Source organism: Protopterus annectens, chromosome 16.part0 (genome assembly GCF_019279795.1).
Source record: "Protopterus annectens isolate FY-2018-M chromosome 16.part0, PAN1.0, whole genome shotgun sequence".
Classification (NCBI taxonomy): Eukaryota; Metazoa; Chordata; order Ceratodontiformes; family Protopteridae; genus Protopterus; species Protopterus annectens.
In genome coordinates, this window is record NC_056750.1 from 676,168,661 (window position 1) to 676,189,600 (window position 20,940).

The window sequence follows — 20,940 nt, forward strand, 5'->3', positions numbered from 1 at the left end:
ATGGGAATGTTTCATTCCCACATTTGAGTATATGCCATTAAACATAAAGCATTATCAATGCACTTTTGATAGATACTCTATATTTTGTAATAATCTTCACGACTCTTGGGGTGGTGACAATTTACTGGATTTCATGGAATATAGATATTGTCCTCTTTTATGCCTGTGTTCCACTTGATATAAAAGGCTTGGTTAATTTTGTCTGCTCTAGAAATGATCAGCATATGACTGACTGTATAAGTGATTCAGGATTAATCATCACCACTCTTTGTGCATATTTTGGCATTTTCAGCTTTTTTTTATTTAAAATAAACAATGTGAGAGATGATCAAGTGATTTGAGCAAGTCGTGTGACATTTTACCATTGTATTTAAAGAAAATCTGCTTATTTTCACATCTAATCTGGATAGCTCATACTATGTGTATACGAGAGAAAAGTGCTTACTGTACTGTGAACTCATTAAAGCTGTCTCGTCTGTCTTCCCACTATGTGGAGCACTTTTTATAGTTGTGTTCTATCTGATGGGCATTTCGGGTAAATGTAGTTTAATTTTGCCTGTACAAAAATAAACCATTAACAGCATTCGTTCATTGTTTTAATTCCTTAATCTGTGTATATTTGCATCTTGCAGTGGTTTAATTTGTGTCTTGTCAGCAGATTCCATAAACTTTCTTCCACTTTCGTTTAGATTTTTCTCTGATATAAACACATTTCTTACTTTTATACGTTTAATATGTTAAGAATGTATGAACGTGTAGCATTTTACTGCCATTCCTTCTTTATGGCTTCCTTCCCTGGAAGCTCATCTGGTACTCTTATGATCATTAAATAGCGAAAACACACACACACACACACAAAACCCCCAAAACAAATGGCAATAGAATGTGACTATCATAAAAATATAAATACAATACTCAGTAAATGATGGAACAGTACAGATTTTACATGTGTTAAATGCTTTTGTCTCCCAATAACTTTAATCAGAGCACAAGCTAGAATAACAAGGATGTTTAAGTAACAAATACGATTATATAATTTTAAAATTCGTAATTAAATGCAAAGCATCATTAAAATATATGAAAGTAGTTGCAAAATGCAAAGTGAAAGGGTTTTAAACAAATTCTCCCACTTGGAGCTCATTAAAAGCATTTACTAGATCGATTTTCATGACCAGAAAGGGTGCCAAGGTAAAATTCACTCGAGTTAAAGAAAGGACTGAAAAAACCCTTATATCTCTCTGCCAATTCTGAATGAAACCTGTTTGACACCACTTTTGCCTGACAATTTACACAGACCAGTCTAATGGTCCAAACTTGTATGCATAGTCAGTATTCATAACATAAATTGATAATTAGTTTATGTAACAGAATCCTTTCCAGGATTGGGAATCCTTGATAGACATTTCTCTGCAATTGGAGCTACTTTGACTTTTGCTCCAATGTCCTCATTTCTTCGTCTGTCCCATGGTATGCATCATTTCAGGCTTTTCTCTGTTAAATTGTGTACTCTAATTACAGAGGAAGACAAAGAGAACAGATGAAGGTGGTTTGGACAGGTGCAGGAAAGCAGAAGACAACCTACTGAAGACAATTTGGGCAAGTCAGGAAGAAGGCAAGAGGAAATGAGGGTGTCCAGCAACGAGATGAATTGTGTGAGAGAAGACCTGTGACAGTTGGGCATGGCTGGTGAAGAAGTTAGAAGAGAACCACTGATTTGAGGGAGATGGCAACAGTTGACATGGCACCCTGATCCCATGCAGAAAAACTAGAAAAGGGGGGGTGGATGATGATGATAGTTAGGACAGTTTCAAGAGGTAGAATGGAGGTGTACTTTAAACAATGGATGATAAAGATTCTGTGCACATGATTGAAGGTTTGCCCTTTAGTTGCATACATAATTGTCCGAGAGCCCACAGGTTTCCTTGTTTTCAGATTGTATGTAGACATATTCAGCTCTTCCTTTACAGAAGGGTGTTGACATTTTTATGGGTGGTGAGAACCAAATGAGGGGGTAGAAATCTATGCACCCAGGATATTTATTCCTCCAAGGGTGTTGGTTTCAGATGAGAATGCTCACTAGAGAGATGAGTAATACATTTTTATAGTAATAATGCTGTGGCATGCTGTAGATTCCTCAAATTGTGGGCAAAAGGAAGTTGTAATATGGTGGACACTGACTTTGTTTCATTTTATCAACAGTAACCTTGTACTTTTTGGAAAAAAGTGAATACATTTCAGATGTCTTGAGGTCCAAAGTGTTTTGGACTCATACCTACAAAGGCTGTCTAAAGACTTTTTACCCTGATGACTGAATGTTTAGGGACATAAGACTACATCAGTGAATGTGTGACTGTGGCATATATTATATTCCAGTTCACAAAATTTTCAGTACCTATTTTAAGCTGGTTACATAGGCAACCCTTTGAGGTGTTCCATTTATATCTAAGTTTGGTCAGGTCTGCAGCGTTAAACTTAATATGAAGCAAGCTGTTCTTGCTGTCAAGACAGAAATTCTAGTAGTGTAGTAAAAAAAACCTTCTTGTTCATATAAAGTATCAAGGCCTTTGAGGAGAAAACTGTGGTGGTCAAGCTTGCAGGATCTTAAAGCAGCATCCAGTCCTTTTCAATGCTAAGTTCTCATAGGTCAATTTAAAATATCAAAAGGCAGGTTTTCTCAGTCCATGCTTCTTGAGTAGCATAATAATATATATAAGTAGTGGCATTTATGTATTGTGAATGCCCTAAGAGTAGGGCAGACATATTGTGGGGGAAAAACACTTTAACACTGTGCCTGTTAAGTAATACTCTGATCACTTAAGGTGATGTATTGTTAGGAAATGTTTCAGCAAGGTTCCTAGTAATATTTTATGTATTGGTGTGCAATTCATACCTCTCCCCATTGTTTTGTCTGAGAAATTAGTTGACCAAGAACAGCAGAGAACATAATAGTACATCTTCCTATTTAGCATGAACTAGAATATTTTTGTCTTACTGTAAATGAAGAAGAATATTAAAATGTCAGGATGTTGATACTTGCTACAGCTGTTATAAACTTCAGAGGTGGCAGAATTCATTGCATAAGGCATAGCTGTGGTGAGGACCCAAGGTGTCAGAAGATAAATATTTGACACACTGCCCTAACATCCATAATTTTACAAGTGATCTGTTTCCAAGAAAGTCAACATGGCTGATGAAAGGCCGACAAAAAGTAGTACGGGAATGTAAAGTAGGGCTTTTTTCGTTCACTCACAGGAAATTATTACAAGCTTCAAATCCCATCTCATAATGGTAGAATAGACATCAGCCTGCTAACAAAATGGCCATGACTCCTAATAAAATAAAAACATTTCAAATGACTCCTTATTGGCATAAAAATGAGATATTTATTAGAAGAGTTAACTACATTTAAATCCTTAATTCTCGTTATAGATACATTGGTATACACCCTAGTTATAAGAACATTAAGAAGCAGGTTTTCTTCAACATGATCTCCAGTGTTTAAGATGTAAATGTGTATGTTGAACATTCCATTAAAAACTCATCAACAATTAAAAAGTTGCTGTACCTATTCAAGCTGTGTAGGCAGTTGTATAGTAAAGTGAGAAAACGTATGTGACATCCGTAAGTGTTGCTATCCGAGGCAAGTGTTCTAAGGAAATTTTAAATAACTTGTGCAGCAGTGTTTAGGGACCATCATTTCTCAGTCACTGTGTCTATATCCTAGAATAACCTATCCCTATCCAAAGAATTAATGCAAAACCCCTGTTTGTTCAGTGCTATAAAAAAGTGCATCCTAAACTCTCTTGTAACTGGCTTCTTTTATGGAACTAACATCACACATCACAAATGCACATTCCACAAACCTCAGAAGTGGGCTGTAACATTGCACCTAACTTGTGTTTTTTTTTTTCTTTTGCATCGTTTAAGTCCCGACCATCCTTCATGTTTGCTGCAAGCCTCCTACCAAGTCTGTGGTTGCATAACATTGGGGAGGGGATAACATTCACAAAGGAGTGCACAGTGTTCTCAAGGAAACGCAATTTTTTTTTTTTTTTTTGCTCTCACAAGAATGAAGAAATGATTTTTCACATCCAAACCATGTCAAGGATGTGAGGAAGCTTTATAATTCTACTCCTTTATGAAGTCTATCTTCTGGCAGTGTATTTCTTGTCCTATGCACACTCCAACATTGTACATATTGCAGTGCACTCAGCATAAACATATTATCCGTTGTCCATTCTTTTTCTGTATATATTTGTATGTGATGCACTAAAAAGCTCAACATATAGCGCATATATGAATATATTGTAGTTTTCCATTCTGTCTTCTGTACTGGGAGGCTTGCATAATGTTTAAGATATTTGCCTTACAGACACACACACACACACAAGGTACAGGGTTTGATTCTCATATGGGTTAATTGGAAAGGCTTATGATGGCCCACAAGGGCAGCTAGCATAGTAATAGCCTATGAATCTATGCACCTATAAGTCTGCTGAAAAGACACTATACATGACTCCCCCCCCCCCCCCCCAAAAAAAAAAAAAAATCCATATGTAGTTAAATGAGATTACTGTGCTATAAATTATATTAACTACCTAAATTTTATTTAATTTCTGTTTGTGTAATATATTTTTTGTGGAACATTTCTGCTGGTGCCCCCAGTCAAAATTTATTCTATGTACTAAAGGCAATCCCGTACAAAACAATTGAACAAAAATAAATAAGCAAACACTATTTGCAATTCACACTAAGTATTAAGACTGCAATGAGTCGCAGAAAATTAGACTTTCACTATTATACACTTCTCATCACATTAGCATGCACTGCTAACAGAGGGATACAGCATGGACAATGTTCCAGGTGACCAGGGTTTAAATAATGACTTGGGTACTTGATGGTGCAGGCATAGACAATGGATTATCCATCTTGGGGGAAGAGATTGTAGTCTCTGACTGGGTATGCTTGCTACTCCAAACTTGGCCTGATTTCTGTTGGTGGGAAGGGTGTGAGTCTGGCTTGGGGAGGCAGTTAAGGGAGGATGTGGGCATGTCCACCCAAGTCAGTGACGGTTACTTGTGTGTGAGTATGCATGAAGCAGCATGTATGTGCAGACATTGGGATATATAGGTGGCCCTTAGTGACACAAGTGTCCCCATCACCACTAATGTGAGAGGTTAGGGTCTTATTGTAAAATGCCACATTCGTCTTTCTCTTCCTGTTTGGCATCCGATCACTCAGGATTCTTGGGTCTGTCAATCATTTGTAAAGGGGTACTTCATGATGTGGAAATACCATCCTCTTTTTATGGGCATTCCTCAGTGTCCGCGGGAACAACTTCCTTTTCCCCCAGAGGTTCTTAAAAATCTTTTGACTCTGAGTACTATTCAATAGGTGCCTGTGCCCCAAATGGGGGAAAGAGTTCTACACCAGAGTGTTTCTAGTGCCCAGGAAAGAGGGCATTTGGAGACCTTTTCTAGACCTTTCATCTGAACACTTTTCTAAAAGTGCCTTCCAGTTGCATGTTGTCCCTTCAGATTCTGTTTCCTCTCTTGCTCCCTTAAGCCTATATAGTTTCTCTGGCTCTGAAGGATGCTTATCTCCATATTCTGATCCATCCTCTCTTCAAGAAGTTTTTGCATTTCTCTGTTGCTTCCTGGCATTTTGGGTTCTGTGCTTTGCCCTTTGGCCTTTCTACTGCTCCAAGGGTCTTCACCACCTGCCTTGCTCCTGTGATTGCCTTTTGCAGGCTTCAAGGGTTCCAAATATCATCTTTACTTGGACGACCTATTGATTCAGGTGTCCTCCCCAGAGACCCTTTTGCAAAATCTTATTTTGTCATTTCCCTTGTTCATAGTCTGGGGTTCACTATACATCTCATCAAGTCTTCTCTGACTCCTTCTCATGATCATGTTTTTCTGGGTTGCAGCATTCTGACTGTGCCAATGTTGGCTTCCCTGCCCCCTCAGAAGACCTTAACTCTCATTTTCTTTCTTTCTCATACCTTCCTCAGGCTTCCATTACAGTCGGAGAGTTTCTGAGAGCTCCAGGTTTCATGTCATCCACCATTCTGATGCTCCCTCTGGCCAAACTTCACATGAGAAAATTTGTGGTTTCTGAAGTCAGTGTGCCTTAACATGCACATCCTCTAGACTATGTAGGTCCTCCCCTTCTGTGTCTCAGACAGGAAATTCACTGGTGGATTCAGCAGTTGTCCAGGAATCCCTTTTCATCCCCTTCTCTCTCAGGAATTGTTCAGATGCTTCAAATATGGGATGGGGGGTGACATTTGGCTCCCGAAAGGTTCAGGAGTGTGGCCATATCAGTAGAAGGAGCACATTAGTGTCAGAGATGAGAGCTCTTCTGCTGGGTCTTATGTCTTTTTATCCGCTTTTCTCTACAGGGCCTCTCAAGGTGTTTACAGACAATACCACAGTGATGTGCTATAACAGACTGGGAGGAATGAGATCTTATTTTTGCTGGTTGGTGCTTCCGGTATGGGATCTTGCTGTCAAGTATCAAGTGACTCTTAAGGCAGTTTATATCCCTTGCAGTCAGAACATTGTGACAGACACTCTGACTAGGTCCTTAACTCAGTCCCATGAATGGATGCTTCACAGGGATGTATTTCTGGACATTATCCACCAGTGGGGTACTCTTCAGGTGGATCTTTTTGCTTCCGCTTTGAACAGACAACTTTCTCTGTTCTGTGCCGGAGTCCCAGGTACTCTGGTGTGGAAGGTGGATGCCCATTGATTTCTTGCAAGGGGATGCTTCTTTATGCATTCCCTCCCCTTCCTCTCATTCCAAAATTCCTGTTCAAAATTCAATAGAATGCTCCTAAAATGTTGATGGCTCCCATTTGGCTGTGACGGCACTGGTTCCCTCTTCTGCATTTAGCCAGAGGCAATCATCACAAGTTACCTCACAGGGTGTGCCTAGTCTCGTAAGACAAGGGCTCTCTCATTCATCCCCACCTGTCCACACTTCAACTGACACTGTTGGTGTTAGGATTTTGATTTCTTATAGACACCTTTTTTCTGAGGACATGCTGCAAGTCCTGCAGGAGGCCAGGAAACCTACTAGGAAATCCTACTTATCCAAATGGAAGAGGTTTTCTTTTTGGTGTCTATCTCATAACCTGGACTCACTTACTGTGGATGTTCCTTTGGTTCTTATTTGTGTGAGTTGCTCAGTGCTGGTTAGGCCTATTCTTCTATTAAGGCCCACCTATCGGCGATCTCTGCTTGTCTGCCTTTTTCTCCTCCTTTAGTTTCTAGATTTGAGGTTAAACAATTTCTTAAAGGTGTCTTTAATATTAGACCTCTCAGGAAGTCTGTTCCTCCTCCCTGGGATTTTAATTTTGTTTTGGAGAAGTTGGCTCGGGCTCTTTTTGAGCCTGTTGCTTTAGCTTCCTATTAACATTGTTCCTAGAAGACTTTTCTTTTGTTAGCTCTTACTTCTACTAGATGGGTGTCTAAGTTACAGGCCCTTATAGCTTGTCACCCTTTTCTGATCTTTAATATAGACAGTGTGTCCTCGTGGACTAAGCCTTCCTTTTATAGCTAAGGTGGTTAATGAGCTGTCACTTCATCAGTCAGGCTATTAATCTGCCTACTTTTCTTGCCTGTGAGAGGGTGCTTCATACTTTGGACATGCAAACTGACAGTGAGAGGGTGCTTCATGCTTTGGACATGCAAACTGGCAGTGAGAAGGTGCTTCATACTTTGGACATGCATAGGCAACTCCAGGTTTATTTGGATAAGACTAAGGGTATTAGAAAATCTGACAAGTTGTTTCTTTTCATCCTAGATCTTTGGGACATGCTGTATCCAAGCAAACTGTTTTTTTCATGGATTTCTAAGGCTATTTCTTTTGTTACACTTTTCATTGCAAGAGGCTTCCCTCTTCAGTCAAGAAGCATTCTGCTAGATCTGTGACTTCTGGTGCTTTTTTCAAGGGATTGTATACTAATTCTATTCTTGAAGCAGCTACCTGGATTACTGTCCACGCCTTTACCAAGCACTAGAAGCTGGGTTGTATGTCTAGAGCTTGGGCTGGTTTTGCTAAAGCTGTTCTTTATGGCTTTTTAGGTGACTCTTCTGCTCCTTCCCCCTCCCGAGTTTCTTTCTGAGCTTTGACACATTCCCATATATTAAGAATACCGCAACAGTGAATGTAAGGACATAATACAGTTGTGTAAAATCTTACCATAATGGTAGATGTCTTTGCCTTCACCGCTGCAGTATTTGCTCCCTACCTTCTTCCCCCTAGTCCTTTGCCTTCCTGGATTTACAGATTAAATCTTGGGTTCCCTGGACTGGTGTTCCTACTGGGGCAATCATTTCGGACTATGGTAGGCCTGAATTTCACTTTAATGCACTTTGCTATGCAAGGAGCATTTGGGTTATATTCAGTGTACCTTTAAAGCAACAAGATGGACTTAAATGCCATTAGAAATGAGTGGGCTTTTCTTACAGGTTGCTATAAATGCTACGTATTTTCTTGGTAATTTACAATTTTTAACAGTGATGGCTCTGGAGAGTTTTATGATATTTGTGTTCTTTGATTAAAAAAAAAGTGTACCTGTTGTAGAAGGAAGTAGTATGTAGTATTACACACACACACACACACACACACACACACACACACACACACACACACACACACACAATATTTGTACAAGAAAAACTGTCCAATTCAAATGCAAAATTGTGTTCATTAATACGACAGATCATGAAAAACATTATCTGGAAAAACTTTGACCCACACGGAAAAAGCATAGAAGGGTGAAAAATGAACAGAGATTTTTGAAAGGTATAAAAAATGGATGTGGGAAAGAAAGATCTAATGTGGTACAATATTTAGGCAAAGAAAAAAGCCAAACTAACCAGGTTATGTCACAGCATGATGGAATAATGAGTCCTCAAAGTAAGGAGAAGCAGGTGGAGTGGGACACATCTGAAGAAGAAATATGGACATGGGAAAGAAAAACAGATTTAATATAGTGCAATATTTATGCAAAAGAGAAAGCAAAACTAATGTAAAAAAAGCAATACCAAAGATATTTGAAGAGAGAAACATGCAAAGGCATCCATGTATGGACATTTTTACAATGGAAAAAGTAAGAAAACAAAGAGAGAAAGTAGAAAAGAGTTTTTAGTAACAGAGGGGTTAAAGAAACTGAAACTGAAGTTATGGATTACCTGTGAACTGAAGGACTTGGTGTAGACAATCCAACTCTGGTAATATCACTATATGATGGAACAATGGGCTCCCAAATTAAGGAGAACCTGGTAAAACAGGAAGCATCTTATATGTTGCAACATGAAGATACTCTGCAGTCTTCAGTAGAAAACCAGTACAAAGGTTCAGGTCAACAAAAATGCTTAGAGATATAGAAGTGATAAAATCAGACCAAACCAGTTATTTGTACAAGTAGAAAAACTTAGAAGATGTGCAGATAAATATGAAGAAAAAGTACAACATAAACAATTCACTGATGACCCCAAAATATTTTGTAGAGAATTGGGAAACCAAGCAAAAGGAATAGAAAAGCACTAAAAAATACACATTTTGGAGAACTATCTATGAAGACCCTGTGGAACATGATAAAGATGCTGAATGGAGAGTAGTAATAAAAGAGAGAATAAGAAGTTCAAATGTGCAGGATATGAAATTGGATGAAGTAATGCCAGAGAAATTAAATTAAGAAAAGCTCCTAAATGGAAAACCCCAAGTCCAGATGCAGTACTTAACTTCTGGCTAAAAGTATTAACATCTTTACACCAAGATTTAACCATAAGAACTACATATGTGCTTCCTGAACATACATCAACCTGGTTAATAATGATCAGTGATGCTCCTCCTTAAAAATGAACCCGTAACTTATCTTAACTATAGATCAACTTCCCTTGTGATGATGTATAAACTGTGCACTAGAATTGATGAAAACAGAGTTTATAGTCATTTAGAAGCAAACTCAGTCATGGCAGTGGAACAAAATGGTAACAAAAGAATGTCTTATGGAATGAAGGATCATTGGTTTGTAATCTTAGTGAATTGTAAAAAGGGGAATCATCTAAGTATGCCATGGATAGATTACAAAAAGCACTTGATAACGTCCCATATTCATGGATAAAGGCCTGCTTACAGATGTATAAAATATATCCAACATTGATCAGTTATATTACAGTGACCCTGAAACAGTGGCAAACCACCATAGTAAAAACACATTTTTATCCTAGGGATACAAATTCCAAGGTGATTCTTTGCCACTGCTCTTTTGTTTGGCCCTTAACCTGTTAAGCTGTCCACATAATAGATTAGATCATGGTTACAATTTGGCTACCAGAAAACAGCCAAGGGTGAGTACTTATCTTTTTTTTTTTTTTTGATGATTTAAAACTGTATAGTTCATTAGATGAGGAGCTAAAAACACAACTCCGTGTGGTTAAAACTTTCTTAGATGATATTATAATGTTATTTGGTCTTAAGTGTGCACAAGCAATGTTTAAAGCAGGAAAGCTACAGCACCAACAAAATCAGTCTGGGGCAAGAATGTGATATAAAAGAAATTGAGCAAGAAGGAGTGTATAAATATTTGGGAATTGAAAAAGGACTGACAAAATATAAACAAATGTGAACAAAGCTCAGTAAGGACTGTTTTAGAAAACTAAAATTAATACTGAAAACAGCCCTGCAATCTAGGAACAAAGTCCTATCTGCAAACTAATTTGCTCTTTGGGGAAAATCACCCCAAAACTGTAAGGTAGAACACAAAGGTTTTGGATTAGTTGGACAGGAAAACAAGAAATGCCTCATACCTATAAAATAATTCTGAAGGAGGTATGGGCCTCCTCAAAATTGATTGCGTATTGATTTGCAGTCATAGGACTGCATACATATCTGCTGACTTCAGCAGATCCTAACATGGTAAACGTTTGAAAACACGAGAACAAATGTAAATGACCTCCCTGCTTTGTTTAGTAGGACCATATCAGTGTCAAATGGGAATGGAAATCAAACCAAAAGTTGACAAAAGTCAGGCAACAACTGAATGCAGCAAAAAAAAAAAAAAAAACAAAAGAAAAAAATGAGAAGAATCAGTTGAGAAGGCAAGAAATGTGGAAAAGACAAAATATAGTTGCAATTACAGAAACCTCCTGGAACAATCTCATGTTGATCAGGATCTGATGCAGGAATGGCTTAAGAAGAAGTGAGTTTAAACCAAATGATAAAAAGTTAATATCGGTGGCTCAGGACAGTGGATGACTGGTACATTTGTTTACAAAGTCTGTTTAAAGTGCGGGACAAACAGACAAATGCAGGTTATGTAAAACAGAACTGGGCACAGTCACACATCATGCTGCTGAGTGCGCTACATTAATGGCAGATGGCCTTTACACTGAAAGGCATAATAATGTGTTAAGACTGTTGCATTGGGGATTATAATATTCAAGTAGCTGAGAAGTACTGGAGACTTGATCCACTAAGCATTATAACAATGATTAAGTTTATATCACATGGGATAACACATTACCAACAGCAGAAAATAGATGCGAGAAAACCAGATGTAGTCCATGAAAAGAAGATAGAAATTGCTACACCCAGTGATTATAATGTATCCTATATGTAGGTACAGAGACTCATAAAATACCAGGATTTGCAGGCATTAATGAGGGGAATGTGGAAGGAGACCCAGGCAGTCACAATAGTAGCAGGAACAATGGGTCTTGTAAGAGAATATATAGTCTTATTTACATATGCTACTGATACATGCAAGTCCATATGAATTACAGGAGTCTCTTTTGGGCACATTGCAGGTCTACAAAGAGCACTTTTAGCTAACATCAAAGATTAAAACAATACTAATTTCATGAACTTTAATCATTGTTTGACTTAGGAACATCATGGTACTAGAAACCCAAAAGACTTGCAGAAATTAAATTGAGAAAACCTTGAAACTAGTTAAACCAGTCTTACCAATTTTGCTTTGACGGTACCATAATATGTAAAATGTTTCTCCTGTAATATTTAATCACATTAAATCAGTTACTGAAATAAGTTTTAACAATGCCTTGTACTTCTGACATTTATGATTTCTCAATGTAAGTATGAATATTTTCCATGAGTTTTTAATGCCAAATGACACATGCTGAAAAGCTACCATTTTTGAGTTCACACATGCCTTTTTGCTTGTGGTAAATTCTAAAAGCATGGAATAAGTAGTTAGTGTATCGAGTTTTTAAAGGGGTTTGGAATATGTGGTATCATCTTTCTACTTATTTCACTGAGAATATAGGTGAATTACTGCTCCACTTTCTTTTATTTTTATACTTGCTTCAGATACTAAGAAGAACTGCATGATTCAGAGTTCTGTAAAATCTTACTGCAATTGCTGTAAATTCATATTAATTTTTTGAAAAATTTATAAAAGCAAGGATGCATTCAGACAACTGACTAGTCAATATGTGCCTATGGCCCTGATAATTATTAGTAGAGTTAATAGCTGAGTGCACAGTCTAAATCTGAAGTTGCACTTGTCTGTATTATGGCTGCAGTAAGGCATCCCATAATGTGGGCTCTAGGGGTGCAAGTAACAGCGTTTCATTGATGTGAGAGGGACATCTTACCTGCACCTTGTGGTGATGTCTGAAGAGCATAGATAACTCATTCAGTAATAGGTGCCCTTAAATATTTATCACCCTCAGGCTTTTTCAGGTTATTTGTGCGTAACGGTGATAAACTGAATGATCCAACAAAGGCCTATTTGTTGAAATGCTTAACTTAGTCATTAGGTAGTTTGTTTTTCACACATGATGATGCTGTACTTTTGAATGACAAGAGCTTAGAAGTCACAGATGAGTTTTCTTCTCTTCCTAGGATGATACAGAACCCTACTTTATTGGAATATTTTGTTTGGAAGCTGGCATAAAGATCATTGCTCTGGGCTTTGTTTTCCATAAAGGCTCCTATCTTCGAAATGGTTGGAATGTTATGGATTTCGTTGTGGTTCTCACAGGGTAAGTCATCTATGTTACACAGTGATTACTAAGCTGTTGAGTCTGGCACAAAAAGGGTGATATTTTGGTGTAATAAATACAAAGACTGTGGAGCAACATACTGTATTTAGATATGGGAGACTTTATACCTCATACATTTGTCCATCAGTAGCAGTGCCATGGTTTGCAGAGTTCTGCATAAAACATAGATGTTTTCAGTTGTGTGAAAATAGTTTGAAACAAGAAAATGCTAAAACACTCTTATCTATGGCGTTTCGTGGGAATAGGACAGAGTAGGACATGGTGAGGGGCTCTTAACATGTATAGTTCTAGTGACCACTTGACATGAATGTCATAATTTTGTCAGAGTATTAAAGTCACTGCAGTGAGCTCAAGGTACAGAATAATATACCAGGGATGAGTTTTAACAGGTACGCACATTCATATGAGCAACTTGTACACTTGGAATAGAGCAAGAGGTGACAGAACATGATACAAGGAGTTTGAGATGAATCGCTTTTGTCTAATCTTGTATGAGACTCGCAGTTTTGATTCTGTGCACAACAGAGTATGATGTAGAAAATCATGAGAAAAATCAAAGGGGTTTTATATTCCCTTTCTTATCAGTGCTTCTATAATTTCTTGCTGTAATCTACCCTCCTGCTATTCACCGTTTTAGCCAATTCCTTTAAACAGTGCTACAGTATGTCAATCCAGTTAGAAACAGTACATCTATCTCCATAAGGGAGCACATTTCTGACTGCAGCGGATATACTTCGGTGTATATATATATTTGTGACCCGTGCTTGAAGAGCTTGCAGGGGGGACCTTATAGATTTTGTGAATTCCTGGGCTGTTATTTTTCTGGAAAAAAGGGGAGTAGATACAAGTACAGTATGTTAACGGAATGTAAAGACTGAGCCAAGGCATTATAAACCGTGCATGCCTATTCAGGTCTGCTTTGTGCTTAGTGTTTGCACCATCTTCCTGTAGTTACCCTTTCAGTGATATTTACCTGTGTGCATGAAAGATCCATTTTACATATGTGCAGTACCAGCAACGTCATGTGTGTCTGAAATAGCAGTGGAACTGAATAGAATGCGACTTCTTCATATGGTATACAACGTGCAACTCACAGCTACTTGTGGTGCACATTTTGTCAGATGAACTCCCCTTTTTTAACTTTATCATCCAGCAAATGAAATTAGTTAACACTAAGGGATGTATTGTGGGGTATGGTGCAAGGGGCAGTGTGACCCTGTATGGCAAACTGTATGGGCTTGTCCTCTCAAACCAAAAAATCTCTGTTGTATTAATCAGAAGTTAAATTAACCATTTTGTTTAATCAATAAACAACTTTTCAGTTTAGTTCCAATGAAAAGCCTGTGACCTGTTTCATAACAAATAGTGTGAAGCTTGTTCTGCTGCTGCTGGCTCAATAATCTTTGATGTCCATAACTTTACAAATTAATGCTGGCATTAAAAAATGACAATTGTAATTAGAGTGCAGCAGGGATAGCCTTAGCTGAGCCCTAGGTAAAGATACACTTCACTGTACTTTTCATGGTGCTATTTTACTGCACTTACCCTTAATGTGAAGTTGTTTTGCGATTTGTTTTTGTGTGTGTCTACAACTCCTCTGTAAACTGTATTTCCTCCATTTGTAAAGGGGCCTGCTACCCTCTTAAGGCCCACTGCTATTGAAGAAGTAAGATGGGTATTAAGGGTTTCTGGCCCCACTTACAAATGGGCTTAATGGAAAATAGTTTGCCAGTGTGATTGCTCGGGGACCTGTAACCCTGTAACACAAAAAAAGTCATTCTAAAGTAATACAAATCATATGAGAGTCCTTTTCTCTTGACAACTTAGGTGAGTGTGGTGCATACTTAAAAATGTCCACACTCCCTCCCCTATTTCCTGATCCATATTCCTACTACTCTGTCTCTGTGGCTCTTATCCCAGTCCCTGTTTTTCTCCTGGGAGTACATTCAGTAGCCATGGTTTATCTTTTCCCATTCATCTCTCCTGGTTTACTGTTCCGCATAAACATCATTGTCTAGCTATCATGTGGATGTATCATAGAACATAACCTTTTCACACAGTGACGTATCATTTTACCCAGTTTCCTGCAGGGAAATATTTTCATACTCCTCAGTGTGATTTTCTGTCCCAGTAAAGTCGTACTTTACCTTCTCTCATCTACCACCTCTAGTTTTGCTGTTTCATATAGGACCAGTCCTTCGTAATGGTGATGTGTGGTCACAGTGGAACACAGCAGCAGCATTGCACTATAGTTTATATGCTTTTGCTACCAGCGTAGTCTGATTGTGTGTCTGCAGTAAATGGGCTATACCCAGGGAGAAAAGCTCCCATTAGTAATGCATTAAACATTTCACAGCAGCAGGGGATGAAAGATAAATCCCATCAATCAGTCTGAATCCTAGATTAGGGATTCCAGGAGGAATTTTTTTGCATCTCCTTCTGGAACAGTTCAAACAGTAACTTAAATCGATGCTAGAAAACTGGCAAACTCTAAATTAAATCTTTCTTACTTTACAGAGGTAAGAGACCATTACAGAGCATCAAAAACACCAGATAAACAAAAGATTAAGTGCCATACTTTTAAATTAAAATGAACAAAAAAAGGTAGAATCATTTAATTCTCTACACATGAACTGACAACAAGCTTTAGTATATTACAGAATCGCAGACACCATGCTATATTATTTGAGAAGTAACCATGGTGCAAATCATATGAAACCATTTTTAATAGTTGAACAAAAAAGACTTTGGGAGTTGAACATGAGCTACATTAGGAGATAGGGAATATGGATCTCCAGTGACAATGGAAAGTACTTGTTAATTACCCTTCTAAATAAGTGATACGCACCAACAAAAATCCTTCTCTGCTCTTATTGGCAGGCAACAGGTTTAACACATACTGTGTTCTAGGAGTGATGTTGATCTTAAGATGATTTACCACTCCTGTCAGTCTGAAAGCAAGAAGTCAATCGCTTCACAGAAATGGACAGAAAAATAAGTAGGAAAATGAAGTCCGAAGACACACGCATTGTTAAAAACCTCAGATTTGTTAAAAAGGATTTTGTATGCATGCAAAAAATATCTAGCTTTTCATTAAGAACAATAAAACAGTTGACCAACAGCCTAGCACCATGGCGCACAGTGATGGACTTGAATATGACCCTGGTACCGGAGGTACCAGGCATGGAGAGGAAGGATTGATAATGCGACACAGTCCGCTCATCTCTCCTTGAGGGGTGAGGAGGGTAGCATTTAGTCAGGGGCACATTGGGTGGTGACAGTTCACTGGCAGAGACTGGAGAGACCAGCACTCTTGCCTTGGCAGGAGGAGCAGGGCTGCTGGTAGGGAATGCTCATTGCAGAAATGGAGATGTTCTGTGCTGCCAGACCATTGAACACCCCTATCCAGCACTTTGCTGGGTGCATGTGGGGAATCTGGGAGCAAAAAACAGAAAAACCTTGAACCCTCTTTGCTGGCTGTCTAAATGATGGCTTCCCTTGGTCAGTACTTACCTCAGTGATGGGGAATAAATGGGCCAACTGGCTGGGAAGGACCTGATGGTTCGCTGTGGGGATAATGGCAGCAAAAAAAAAAAAACTTTGGAAGGGGACGGTTATAAAATGACCGTTTTGGTTCTTTGCACTTCTCCTTAGACTTCGACTTGGCCAGGCATCACTAAATAACACCTTAACAAGCTCCTCTATCATACCTTAGTCTTGTGATAACATACACTATAACCAGTAAAAAATGCATATAGATGTCTTGCTTGTTTTAATTATAGCCACATGGCATACAGAGCATCCTTTTAGTTTTGCTGCACAGAATTTAAGCCCGCTGTGTTCGTATACCAGTGATGACATTCATACAGCCATGTAGCACGATCTTAACATAAATAAGAAACTTTACACCAGTGGCATAACTGATGCTCATCCGATGGCAAGCTGTTAAGCAATTGCATAGTTGGACATTTTGTCCTGTATTAAAATGCTTCTGTAGGGTGACATAGTGGTGCAACAGCTGGATTTACTGCTTCTGAGCCTTTGGATCTCTGGTTTAGTTGGCAGCTGTTGTGCCTTTTGTGTGGAGTGCACGTCCTCCCTGTATCTGCAGGTTTTTACAAGGTGCACTGGTTTCCTTTCACATTCTAAAGATACTCCATACATGACTTAGTCTTCCTTCAAATTGCCCATAAGTGTGTGCAATGTGAAAAAGTGTTCATTTGTTCCCTGTGATGAGTACCTGGTACCTGTTCAGAATTTTCTTCTGCCTTGAGTCCAGTAAATTCTAAGCTAAGCTTCAACTCTCAAATTCATTTAAGTACATTATCGGGTAATAAAGTAAAATAAAATCCCTCAGTAGGCTATGCATTATTAAAAGTTTAGATTTTTATGGAAATAGAATATAATTTGTTGCCAATAGGTGCCAATTACTCTTGCATGGCATTTGAAGCACTGTGTGAAGATAATGAAAGACAAAAGTTTGTTGTTGGATGGGCCCTCCAATAAAAATAAAATCCATTCAGCCTGTTACTGTTTGTCACCATAGCCTATGGATATTCTGATTATTGTTTTAACTGTTAGCATTACTAGACACCATTAGACTGAGAGGTCATCGGTCATGCCAAAGCTGGGTGGGTCAAACCAAAGTACATAAGAATCTGCAGGATTTGCTGGAAATGTAATTACTGCATGTAGTTGTTCAGAATGTTTTTTTCCATGAAATGCCAGGTTAGGGGTTTTGGGGTGTTGTGAGGTGGGCAGGAGGTTGGGGACCAAAGGGGTTCATTGCCGGAAGACAGTTCAGGACTTGAGAAATGCTTTGCACCTGTACAGAAATACAGTGTAAGGAGAAGAGGGAACAGTTGTATTGCTTTCTGATAAAAATGTAATTTTGCAAAGGAGAGATTTTAATTTATGGTAGTTTATGGGGAGCCAAAAATGATTTTAAGCTACTTATTGAACTATTCCAAGGATACTGAGCACTTTCCTAATATTTATAAAAGGCAAGGAAAGAAAACTGGCAATTAAGGAAGGGGAACAGATCAACAGAAGAATTATGTCACTAATAGTGCAGTGGGTACAGGATAAAGCTTAAAGAAAATCCTGCACAGCAACATGCTAGACATCTGGAACATCATCACCCAGCAGGATTAATAATAAACAGAAAGTTCTAGCTATATGACTAAATGAAATAAAAAAAATGTTACCAGTGATGCAGGCAGATGAAATATTTGCATATCATGTGCAGTACTATCGTGTCTGAAAGTACCTCAGTGGAGACCTGACATAACTAAGGCAGGGAAATATAATGCCAGCTGTTAGGCTTTCAATGACTCCACAATAATTTGCTGCTTGCTTTATTCAGGACCAGGATAACAGCCACAATTTTTTCACATATCCCTGATGACCGCTAAAATGTGAACCAAGCAAATGACTTCTTCCAACCTTTCTCATCCAGGTTGGAATAGTAGGCAAAGTGCCATTGCTCGTTCCTCAGACTGCATCACTCAGAAAGAAGAACATCATGATTGTACAATGACTTCATGGATTATTATGTCACCATTGTTCATATGAGATCACAGTTACCATATTACATGTGGCTACACTTGTTTGTACATGACCATACTATTTAGCTGTCCGCATTTGAGTGAATTCTCTAAGGAGAGTGTGAGCAACCTATGCAGCTCTGTAGCTCACGTATGGTAAATGCTGGCTGTCAAATAACAAATTGGAGTATGGCTTTATTAATTCTTCCCACTCCTGACATAGTGATTTACTCTCTCATGTGAGCAATAATGCATGCATTTTACTGTGCGTGTGTGTGTGTGTGTGTGTGTGTGTGAAAGCACACAGGTGTGTCAAACATAACATGCAGCTTGCATAATTTTGAACTATTTTTATTTTAATGTCAGAAAATGTGCAGAACATTACTGACAGACTCTCAAAGATGACTTCCTGCATTTTTTTGACTGACTTGTTTCAGGTGGGCAGTATCTTCTACGGTTTAAAAAAGAACTGTGCTTGTGGTAAGCAAATAATGCATCCAATTGTATCTAATCCCTGCTACAGAGGGAGTACAAGTATAAAATGTGCAATAGAACTATTGTGCAGGATGTTTCTAGCATTATAAATAGTTTTTTAGAATTTTTTTTAATTTGCTTTCTTGAAAATTTGTTGTTTTCCTTTAGTAAAACCTGATCATTTAGATGGTGTAAAATTATGAAGCCAAATAAATTGATCTAAAATAAGTCTGATTTATATTACTGGATCTTATGACTTGCCAGAGAAATAGCAGGTGCCTGGTACTGAACTTGAGTACTCAGCAGAATACCAAAAGGTCACTGGACTAATGAAGCAATCTGTGATTGGCTTACCGTGTTTGTGGCAGAATCTAATCTCACAGTGCATTCCCTGGGATTGCCCAAAAGAACTTCTTTATTGTTCTGACGGTCACTTCATAGCACTGAAGATGTTGCTAAGAAATACTGTTACCACTATCCCATAGCATCATTTTCTTCTGTCCATATGTTGCTGTACTCCACTACCCAACTTCAGGATTTTTTTTGCATATTTGCTTTCCTAGTCTCTCTACTAGAGTTACCGATGACTAGTTTTTTAATCCCTTACCACACTCCAGCCATACCTGTATCTAAAGTTTTTGAGTATTTTTTTCTAGTTCTCTGTTGCGGTCAGTTGTTAAATACATCAGTTGCTACTTTGTCACATTTCTTGTCTTTGGCCCACCTCCCATACAAATATCCTTTCAGATTTTCTTTGATTTGACCTGATTAACTATTTCAGGCATTTACTGACAACATGTGTATATTCAAAGTCACAATGTCACAAAGAGCAGATGAGAGGAAAAACTGAAAAAATATTTTGAGCATATTTTTATCTTTTGTGCAATACTGATACTTTTGCCATCACTGCAAATGGTAATTATTGTCTATAGATTCTACCCCGAAGTGGAATGGCTGTCTCCATATGCTAATGTAATTTCGACCCGGCCTCATCGTTTTATATTTTATTTTGTCTACAAATGATTATCTTTTCCCTTCCTTTTCAGTGTGTTCTGTACCCACACACTAGCATCTGCAGTGCCCTGAATCCAGATTTTTGTTAAACAACTTTTAAGATTGTCACTGCATTTTTTTAAGTTGTACCCTTTGACATATGCTGGCTACAAGTTTCTATACTAAATCTGTGATCCTGTTTTGGTTTTAACAGTAACAATGGCTACTGTTATGTGAAGGAAAATTCACTCACACACATGACTTGAGTATGGAAAGGAAGAGGATACAAACTGCATAAAAGTAATAAAATTCACCGCTTTAACTTCCTAGACATGGACATCACTGTCAGCAGGGTGGCTCAGAGCTTTAAGGCCTGACATTTAGTCATGCCTTCAGGTCATCTTCTTTATATATATATTCATGTTTCTGTAGATGTTCTTCATGGGTTGCGCTATAAAGTTACGTCTGTTTATCTTTATTTGTCCTATACATGTGTGTGTGTGTATGTATGTGGTATATATACCTATATCATAAATATACCTGTATCATATATATATATATATATATATATATATATATATATATATACATAATATGGGTCTAGGGCATATACTCGACTTCACTAAATACCGAACGGCTAAATCACGCTCACTAATGCACGAAGTCATGAAATCACGAAAACGCAGATAACCGAATCTAGGAAAACACCGAAAATACAATAATGGCAGAAAGTGCAGAAACACCCAGTGGCAACAAATAACATAAACATTACTTAATCCAGCTCAAATTAACATCTGTTCTTGTCACAGAATCCCCGCATTAATGAAATTAACTTAATTTAAATCTTCAATAATTGAGCTATAGCTTTAATGAATTGCAAG

The 20,940-nt window shown here is 38.1% G+C and overlaps 1 protein-coding gene across 1 annotated transcript in view; it reads left to right on the forward strand.

The window, feature by feature from the left end:
* Positions 1–20,940, forward strand: part of CACNA1B (calcium voltage-gated channel subunit alpha1 B) — a 3,578,581-nt gene that overhangs the window by 323,252 nt on the left and 3,234,389 nt on the right. Inside the window, exon 4 of the mRNA XM_044058770.1 lies at positions 12,886–13,025. Within this exon, the coding sequence (XP_043914705.1) occupies positions 12,886–13,025 (140 nt within the window). The remainder of the gene's footprint in view (positions 1–12,885; positions 13,026–20,940) is intronic.